The sequence below is a fragment of the Pseudochaenichthys georgianus genome, chromosome 22, assembly GCF_902827115.2.
Source record: "Pseudochaenichthys georgianus chromosome 22, fPseGeo1.2, whole genome shotgun sequence".
NCBI lineage: Eukaryota > Metazoa > Chordata > Actinopteri > Perciformes > Channichthyidae > Pseudochaenichthys > Pseudochaenichthys georgianus.
Window position 1 is genome coordinate 1,603,929 of NC_047524.1, and position 10,298 is coordinate 1,614,226.

The following is a 10,298-nucleotide window of genomic DNA, read 5'->3' on the forward strand; positions in this document are numbered from 1 at the left end:
GCTGAAAAAAGTCAAGATCTAAAAAGTCAGATTTCTGGAAAGTGATCAATTCTAAAAGACATTGAGACTTCTAAAAAAAGTCTGAATTCTGAAAAAAAGAATGTCAGAATTGAAAAAAGAATTCATAAATGTTTAAGGTCAGAATTCTGAAAATAGTCCAAATCTATACAGAAAAGTCAGAATTGTCAGAGAAAGTCAAAATTCTCTAAAAAAAAGGACATCAGTGTGATTCTTCTAATGCACAGAAATAAAACCCGTATAGAAACATTCGTAACCGGGAAAGTATTATTTATTAAGTGCACAGGCAAGCAGCTCATGAAACGTGTACAATACTCTGAATCAAACAGTCAGTCCTTTTTTATTTGTTGCCCTTTATCTTTATTAGCATACATTATCTCAAAAATATTGTTCCACCTTTATATTTGGCAACATTAATTTGAGGCTCGCTTTTTAAGACTTCAACATGAAATCAATCATTCGTAAAACCTTAATACTGGATTAATACTGAGGAAAGCAGAGTATAAATATATTTAATAAACTTCATTATTGACCTGCTGAATGTAAAGAGGGGAAAGGTTTCAGGCTCACACTGTCATGCATTAAAAGGCTGATCCAGATCCAAAATACAGCAAACTATTGGTCCAGCTATTTCTTTATTAGGTACAAGTTACCATTTCTAAAAGGGAAAATTCACGTCAAAATTAGAAACAATTTCTCGACTAACTTCAGTGCTTATCATCCAAATCTAGAAACTTAAAGTGTGAGTTGCAGAGAATTGAAGATTTCAGTCACAGGAGGAACTATTTTCTTTCGACCAAAACGACACCCACCAAAGAGGGTGCTTCTTTCTGCGTAGTGACACGTTAGAAAGAAAATTATCCCCACATGAAACGGCTCACATAATCTGAGGGTTATATTTATTAACAGTCATGACTTTTTGGAAAGAGGCATAGCTGTTGAGTTTTTTATTTTTTGAATGCTTTGAGAACCACCACGATAAACTCAGACCTGATTTTTATCTTGCATGCACACAAACCATAGACCACACTTCAGGAGAGGGAAAACAGCAAAAGGCATAACGGAGCGTACATTCCCTCGGATCTCAACAACTCGCACTAAAACTAATCTAAATTGATAAATAGCACTATAAGTGAGTGAACTGTCCTTTTAGACAGCCTGTTTTATATTCACTACTTTACTATTGTTAAGTCATAAAATATATCTGATTGTGAGTAGCAGAAAAACTAAAAATGCATATCATCCAGCAACAAAACAAAACATGTGTAGACCTGCGTTAATCTGCCTAACGACCGAGTGCCAGGTGAGCACTTCTCTGAATCTTATGAACCCTCCGTTAGAGGAAGGGTGTGTGCAGGTCTCCGGAGCAGCGAGTGTGTAGCAGCTCTGGGGTCAGATCATGTTGGGGGCCACGCTGTGGAGCACCATGTCCCCCTGCACCCTCAGCAGGGTCACCTCCTCCATGCCCCCCACTCTGTGCTCGAACTCCAGCAGGTGGGAGCCGTCCACCGCCACCTTAAAGCAGTCCTCGTCCACCAGGATCTTCAGCTGAAGGGGGCAGAAAATACACTTTAGATCAGGGGGGTCCTAACTTTTTTCACGAGGGCCACATACAGAAAAATATACGAAGGTCTGGGCCACTCACTAGCATCATAAGTTCAGTTATAAGTTAGCAAAATCAATCAAATGTAGGTAAAGTATGCTTGTGAGTGTTGGCAGCGCATCCCTTAAAACAGAAGCCTCAGATTGATTATAATAAGGAGAAATATGAAGGGTGTATTTCAAGCTTGTAAATAAGTCATTGGGCTTTTTTCTTATCAACTAAGATATGTTAGAACATTTTTCCAACTTTAATTGACTGCATTTATTTGAAAAGTGGTCTTATTAACACATGAATACTACTGTGTGATATATTTTTACATTTCTAGTTAAGTAGTACAATATAATTTGTGGGCTGTATTCCATTATACTTTTTTTATTTGCTGAGGGCCGATTCAAAATGGCCCCCGGGCCGTAGTTTGGACACCCCTGTTTTATAACAACAATCCAAGCTCTCACAGGTTCGATGAATACTAGATTCTGATTGGTCAATTTGGACAATCATCAGTCTGCTAAGGATGCTCTGATCTATTTGCAGAAAGAAGTCCGGTCAATTAAACTTCAGCTGTGGCCAAAAAACATTTGTTTTCCTCCATCAGAAAAGACCAGGAAATCATTTTGAATATTATTTTTCTTATTTGTGGAGAGCAGGAAACTTTGGATTCATGATGGCTCAAATTAGAAAAATAATTGGCGGACTAATTTTAGAGTTCTCATAGTTGCGAGAACTCATGTTACTTGTGTTATTATTAGAATCAGAAAGCCTTTATCTGTCCCTCAGCTGGGAAATATACAGTGTTGTAGCAGCAAGGTAAGGATACAAGCAGATAAAAGGAATAATAGATATCTGTCTATTCGAGTCAGTGAACGTCTGCTGTTTAAGGTATTAAACCAAAAGTGAACACAGTTTAAAATATTGTGTTATATTGTCAATTATGTGTATCCCTCACTTGACCAAACGCTGTAATGCATCATAGAAAAAGGAAAAATAAGTGATATTGACTTTTAAGTACAAAAATAATACGAAATATAAGTATATTTGGATGTTTTGAGATTTCAAACCCTTTACCTCGAAGCGGCGGCCCTGTCCGAAGGGGAAGTGTCCGTCCCGCTCCTCCGGGCCCCAACACCCCCCCAGGTTGGAGTTTCTGACGATGGTTTGCTCGGAAAATCGAGGATTGAAGTGAAAGACGACGTCTGAACCTTTAATGAAGTCAACCTGGAACCTGCAGGAGGTGAAATCAGAAACTTATTTTAAAAGATTGTTTTAATTGTGCTCAAGAGAAGCCTCAATTCACTGCCAACAACAATCTGCTATCAATTCAGGCAACTTCCTTAAAATCAAGTTAAAGAAAAAGACCCAACACAGCAGTTTAACACAAGAATTAAACTACATACAGACAGCTTTTTTAATACATGTAATATGATATCATTATAATGCATTATAACTATACGATTTTCATACAAATGACCGCAAATAGATAGAATTCTTTATAAATATTGTTTAAGGATACATTATATTAGATGTATTACATGGCTTAGTTGAATACTCGATTCTGATTGGTCAATTCAGAACACGTGACATGTTGTTAATCCAGAACGGACAGACCGCTGTCCAGCACTTATTGACCGTTGTGAAGGACGCTTACATCTGCACAAAGAAGTCCAGTCGATTTAACTGTATACAGTTTGGCCCCGTTTTCAAAGTGTGACAAGAAAACAGCGGAGAAGTAACGGGGCAGAAACCCTCCTTTTTACGCAGCGGTCCAGACATAGACATCAAACGGCAAAACATATTCAGTTGCCAGTTACTTCGGCATTAGGGCAGGGATATCTAGATACTTCCCAAGGTTCGACATCATGAATTGTGCTACTTTTAAAGCAAGCAACGATGTTTTCAAATCTGTAATCAACAACGCTATCGAAGCAGTTCCTGCCGTTGCTACGTAGTTCAAACGGTAACAACGGACAATTTTTCTCTACTATTTTTTAAATCAATAAAAACATTTTCTAAATCTATAAAAACATTTGAATTAATATTGGGTGTCATATTGTTACTTTGCTGAGAATGTGGCCGTGTAATAAACGGGATGATGGTCATTCTGGGGAAAAGAACACCGTTCATGCTGACAAGCCTGTCGGGTGTCTTTTCCCCAGAATGACCGCCTCGCTGCACATCATCCCTTACATATTGCTACAATGCATTATATTTTAAGTAAGAATATAGTGCATTATAGAAATGGGCATCATAGAAAGTGATACTACTAATCACACCGAAAAAATTACATTATTCACAATAAAAAATAAAAACTGTCGACTCTGAAAACACAATTAAAAATAAACCTGAAAATAAATAAAGCAATTTGAATTTGGTAAACAAATAAATCAGTGGGAACAGCATAATAACATATTTAAAGTGTGTATACCTTTCTGCACCGTGAACAGGCTCTGCTTCTATCGTGATGACGAGTTGTGGTAATATTCCAGAGTGAAGAGGAAGATCATACGGCATCATCTGCGGGAAATAATAACATTTAAAAATCACCAAAATACATTTAAATTCCTGTTTAGATGTTAAGTAAAATAAATCATAATGACAAATTGTGATTGACTTTTTATTAATCAAAATACAGAAACAAACAGTGTTGACCCCGTTATGTGATAGTAGAATTGCTCACATGTTATCTCTGTCTGATAAACAGCCTTAGGAATACTTCTAAGTTTACAGATACTTCCTATGGAGGGTATTTTTAGTTAAACATTGTTCAAGACTTCCACCCTGCTCACATTCCTGTGTACAAAACACCCAAATGATTCACCTTCTCCACTTAGTTCAAAACTCTGACGTCATCCATAATGACTAGACAAGAAAAGGTCATAAAGTACTTTACTTACAAGTGAACAAAATGACACACAAAAAAAGACTTGTGAATTATAACCATGTACAAAAGTTACAAGGAAGTGTTGAAAGATATATTTAATCAAAACTGTGATTTTATAAGAGAATACAAAACATTGATATGAGTTTCTGTGTAAAAGTAAATCATATTAATTCAAACAATACGTTGGCAGACTGAATGTTATCTGCTTTTTGTGTGAGTATCCACATTTCGTTGATTCTGGAGACGACGTCCGTGTCCGACTGAAAACTTGAGTTCATTGCTTTCAATTATACGGTGGATTATATCTGGGCTGAAAGACAAGAATAAATGTTTTGATAACTATGCTTGAATATTTATTGATTCTGCTTCATGTATTTGCTTTGCACCCCAGCACAGCCCAAGATGTAGAAGAAGTAGTCGGAGTGCAGCCTCACTGAAAATATATAATCCCAAAGTAAATCCCAACAAGACGGGAAAACAACGTTCTTCTTCCACCAGCACACACCATCTCAAAGACTCAAGAAGAAACCTTATACTAGAGTAAAGACAAATATATAAAACAAATATATATATGACCAATTCCGATAACTAGAGAGCAGGGCGGCTGGTTTTTTAAAACTGATAATATATTAAAATGTATTAATAATAACACATTTCTGAATTTAAATACACATCTATAGTAGATCTGCCTGCAGAGGCTATTAAAATGGTATTATATAAAACAATTGAAATGTAATAAAAAAACCTTTATAACAAAAAAAGATTTCTTGCACTTAACAGCAAGCATCATTAATACAAGATTTGTATCTTATATAAATAAAAAAGTTGGTGGCTGAGTGAAATATATTTAATAAAATAATGGTCGGCATTCTGAGCGCAGGCATCAGATTATGCATTTATCTCCAAATTCTTTGTATTAGCCTGGTTAACTGGCCATTTTATTATTTGGTTAAGCTCTAATCTAAAGATGACAGCAGGGGGACTGGTAAGGTTTTCGGCAGTGACGCTGGAAGTGTTTCCCAAAGACCTGAAACCATGAGAGTCTCCAGCAGAGTGAAACCATGAGAGAGAGAGAGGCAGCCGAAAGCAAGCAGCAGATTACTGAACAGAGAGAGACTCACCATGCCTCCTGGAGCGGGTTGTCCCCCGTATGGACCCATGGGTCCGGGGCCGAAGGGGCCGGGGGCCGCAGGATATCCTCCGGCTGCGGGGGGGCCCCAGGACCCGGTGGGCATGGGAGGGAAGCCTCCAGCAGGGAATCCTGGGAAAGCTCCAGGGCCGGCTGCGGGGGGGAATGCACCCGGACCCCCCGGCCCGTACATCCCGTTTCCTCCGGGCTGACATCCAGGATAAGCAGGCAGATTTTGATATGGACCAGGGGGGGCTCCGGGGCCAGAGGGAAAGGGTCCGGCTGGGTAAGGGGCAGGGCCTCCGGGGAGCTGTCCTGGAGCTCCTTCAGGGGGATAATGCCCGGGGTACTGAGGGGGGAACTGACTGGGAAACTGGCCTGGGGCTCCAGGGCTAGAAGGGAACTGTCCTGGAGCTCCAGGTGCAGGGGGGTACTGTCCGGGGATCCCAGGCCCGGGGTGGAAGCCTCCAGGGGCAGAAGGGGGTCCCGGGTACTGCCCTGGTGCTCCGGGGCCACCAGACTGATATGGGAACTGCCCCGGGGCCCCCGGCCCGGAGGATCCAGCAGGGTATCCCCCTGGACCTGGAGCTCCAGCGGGATAACCCCCTGGACCTGGAGCTCCAGCGGGATAACCCCCTGGACCTGGAGCTCCAGCGGGATAACCCCCTGGACCAGAGGATCCGGCGGGATAACCCCCTGGGGCAGAGGGCTGGGTGGGGGCTCCGGGGGCCGAGCCGGGCCACCCCGGGTTAGCAGGAGGTTGATGGTTCCCTGCCGGAGCCGACGGGTTGGTGTTCCCCATGTTCTTGGCTTTGCTCGGAGTGTCGTCTCCTAACGCGTCGGTCAGCTGGAGAGAGAAAGTGACAGTGACTCTTGATTATTCTTTTCTAAATGAATCCATTAATTGTGTTGTCTACATGTCAGAAAAATACATCTTTATAATGTATTGTTTTACAAGTACAAAACCTAAAAGGTAAGACGAGACTGACCTAGGTACAGATATGAACTTTTCTAGAATATATCGAAGAGAAAAGCAGGAAATCTCCAGATTTCAGAAACTCAAAACAGCATTGACTGACATGTATACATTACTTAGATTAACCGATCATAGAAATAGTTGTTTATTTTCCTCTGGATACACGAACCATTACAGCTTTACTACATTTACAATAAAGGAAGGTGAACCCATTTAAACAGTTCAATCCTTTAAACTCACCGAGAAATCTGCCATGATCTAAAAGAAAAACACAAGATGGAAACTTTCATTAGTTATATGAGCACGTTGTCACAACCAATTATACATTGCAATGAAATAAAACCTTTGATTACTTCTTGTTTGTTTGTAGCCTTTATTTAACCAGGTGAAAATCCCATTGAGATCAACGACCTCTTTCAAGGGAGACCGGCAGCACGTTGGTTACACATAAAAACCACAGCAAACAAAAAGGACATCATACAACATCATTACAGGGGTACAAATTAGAAACCTATTCACAATGACAGCTATCAAATAACATTTCATCCAGCCCAGCTTTAAAATTATGCAAGGGAACCAAAATGCTCAGTTTCAATTTTGTTTGCAGACTGTTCCAAGCTAGAGGAGCAGCGCACATAAAAGCTGTCGTGCCTAAAACAGTCCAAGCACTTGGCACATGGATCTCAAGCAATAGCTACTTGCCACTCTCTGTGAGATCAGAGAGCAGATGTAAGATGGGTGTTTACCCAACATGGCTTTATAGATAAACATGTACCAGTGACTGAGCCTCCGTACAGTGAGTGAAGGCAAACCTGCCCTAGCATACAGGGTACAGTGATGAGTAAGTGCTTTACAGTTAGTAACACATCTTAGTGCACTGTGATAGGCGGCATCTAACTTGTTCAGGTAATGGGCAGGTGCATTCATATAGATCAGATCACCATAGTCCAGCACAGGTCAAAGGTCACAGTGACTAGCCTTTTTTTGGCCTCAAGCGAGAAGCAGGACTTGTTTCTGAAAAAGAACCCTAGCTTCCCCCTCAGCTTTCTAAGCAGATTATTGACCTCAAGTTTAAAAGAGAGGCAATCATCAAGCCATTTACCAAGGTATTTATAACAGCCAACCACTTTGAGTACTTTTCCTTGCATAGTAACAATATCCAAAGCGGTCTCTGGTGTCTTTTTGGCTTTTGAAAAGAGCATTACCTTGGTTTTATCAACATTTAAAAGAAGCTTTAGTTCAGAGAGCTGAGTCTGAATAATATTAAAAACAGCCTGTAATTTAACACCAGCCTCCTGAATGGAGGGACCTGCACAATACATCACGGTATCGTCCGCATAAAAATGTAAAAGTTGCTCAATCCACATTTTTTCCTAAGCTGTTGATATATATATATGGAGAATAAAAGTGGACCTAAAACAGAACCTTGTGGTACACCATTAGCAATGTTTAACCACTCAGAAGTGAGCCCATCAAACTGAACACATTGGGACCTTTCAGAGAGGTAGTTCACAAACCACCCACTGCATGGCTGGATATGCCAATACTGACCAGCCTCTGCTTCAAGATATGATCGACAGTATCGAACACTTTGGAAGGTCAATAAATAGAGCTACACAACTCTGCTTATTATCTAAAATACTAGTGATATCATTCACCACTTTCATCGTGGCAGTGATGGTGCTGTGTTTCTTTCTGAAACCTGACTGATGTTTAGACAGGATGTCATTTTTACATAAAAACTCCTTTACCTGTTCACTCACTAGGCTTTCAAGAACCTTGGCCAGAACTGATCATTTAGAGATTGGCCTATAATTATTTAATAAAGTGGCCTCCCCTCCTTTTAGTAGAGGCAGGACATACGCTGATTTGGATTCTTTTGGAATTGTGTTTGTGCTGAGGGAGAGGTTAAAAAGAGAAGTAAGAGGTGGTGCAATAAAATCTGCAGCTATCTTTAAAAAGAAAGGTTCTACGTTGTCCGGACCAGCCGGTTTCTTAGGACCTAACTTGGATAAGGCTTCATGAACGGCTTCAAGAGAAAAACTGAAAGGGTTTTCCAGACCACATTGTTCAGAGTCACAGACTGTGGTGTTCACAGTAACAGAGTTAGTAACAGAATCAAATAGAGAACCGCAGGACACAAAATGCTCATTAAAACAATGTATCATAGTGGCCCTGTCCGATATAGTGCCAGATGCTGTGGTAAGGCCAGGAGATAGCTCATTACGGATTTCACCAGTGGATAACGATTTTATGGCTTTCCAAAATGTTCAAGGATTATTCAGGTTCTTTGTGGTAACTGACAGATAATACTTAGACTAAGCACTTTTGATTTGTGATGTGAAGCTATTTCTTAGCTGCCTAAACACATTAAATGATGGGGCCTTATTTTCAAAGATGCCTTAATTAAGCACCAAAAAACCCAAATATGAACAAAACTAAAACATGAAAGAATAACAATAAGACAGCCAATAAGAACACAATACCAAAACAAGTAGTAAATAAAACAATCATATGCCACAACATTAAGATTTATAAGCATATTTCTAAAAAAACACATTTATAATCCAAAGTGCGTTGTGTTTTTGGGAGTTTCAAAGCTGTCAGCAGGGATGGTCTCAGGCTGACTAAGTGTTTCCATCCCCGCCTGCTGACCAAATAAACACATTTGGACACAGCCGAAATACATTCACTCAACTTAAATATCATTATGAGAAGTTACACAGACTGACTTTAGCTGCATGTTTTTAAATGATCCAGTTAACAGATAGTTGGCTATTAGCTGTTAGCAGCTAGCTGTTAGCTCGTGTGTTATGTTAGCTCCTCGGTGTTAAAAGAGAGTAAAAACTGATATTTAATGTTACCTCTCAGAAGATGGACTCCTCGCAGGTGCTGTGTGGGTAAACAGGGAGGATTAGTGCAGCTGTTGGGACTCAGTTAGCCTGCTAATTTAGCCTCCCGAGGCAGAAAACTACAAGCTAACGTCAGCTCTGCTCTCACAACTACAACTCTGGAGCAGGAAGCGCGCACACGGTGATGACGTATTCTGATGGCTGGGCGCGTTCCCGAGCACACGCAGATAATGTACACACCCCAACAAATTAAATACATTTAATTCAAGTATAAAACAATTATAGTTGGACAATTATGTTATGAAAATATTTCAAAAGTAAAAAATACATTTAAAAAAAACATACGATTATTTGATGTTTCTTTCACTGGTGTTAAGTAACTAAGTACATGTACTCAAGTACTGTACTTAAGTACAATGTGGAGGTACTTGTACTTTACTTGAGTATTTCCATGTTATGCTACTGTGTACTTATATTCCACTACAGTTCAGAGGTAAATGGTGTAATTGTACTCCACTACATGTATTTAATACCTTTAGTTACTTCACAGATGTGGATGAATGATGTGAAATATAATCAAGTGTTAAATCAGACTTTAGTTCCACATGGAGTAAACCCACAACCTACCGTGCAGTCTACAAAGTCATTCAAACTATCTGCACCTTTACCAGCTTTGAGAACACTTTCATGATCAATCATTATAAAACACATCATATATATTATTGTGAAATGGACCAATCTGCACAATGACTACTTTTACTTTTGGTACTTTAACTATATTTTAATGATAATACTTTTCTACTTTTACTTGAGTAATATTTTGAACGCAGGACTTTTACGGC

At 39.8% G+C, this 10,298-nt stretch overlaps 1 protein-coding gene across 2 annotated transcripts; it reads right to left on the bottom strand.

The window, feature by feature from the left end:
* Positions 1 to 271: 271 nt before the first annotated feature.
* lgals3a (lectin, galactoside binding soluble 3a) lies at positions 272 to 9,643 on the bottom strand. Of its 2 annotated transcripts, XM_034110843.1 has the most exons (6): positions 9,469 to 9,643; positions 6,845 to 6,862; positions 5,621 to 6,475; positions 4,044 to 4,132; positions 2,687 to 2,843; positions 272 to 1,566 (listed from the first exon to the last, which is right to left on the bottom strand). In XM_034110843.1, the coding sequence occupies exons 2-6, from the start codon at positions 6,857 to 6,859 to the stop codon at positions 1,411 to 1,413; spliced, it is 1,272 nt and encodes a 423-aa protein (XP_033966734.1). In that variant the 5' UTR covers positions 6,860 to 6,862; positions 9,469 to 9,643; the 3' UTR covers positions 272 to 1,410. The 2 variants fall into 2 exon arrangements, with proteins under 2 accessions (XP_033966734.1, XP_071063266.1); XM_071207165.1 differs by lacking the exons at positions 272 to 1,566; positions 2,687 to 2,843; positions 4,044 to 4,132 and adding an exon at positions 4,695 to 4,809.
* Between the last annotated feature and the right edge of the window lie 655 nt (positions 9,644 to 10,298).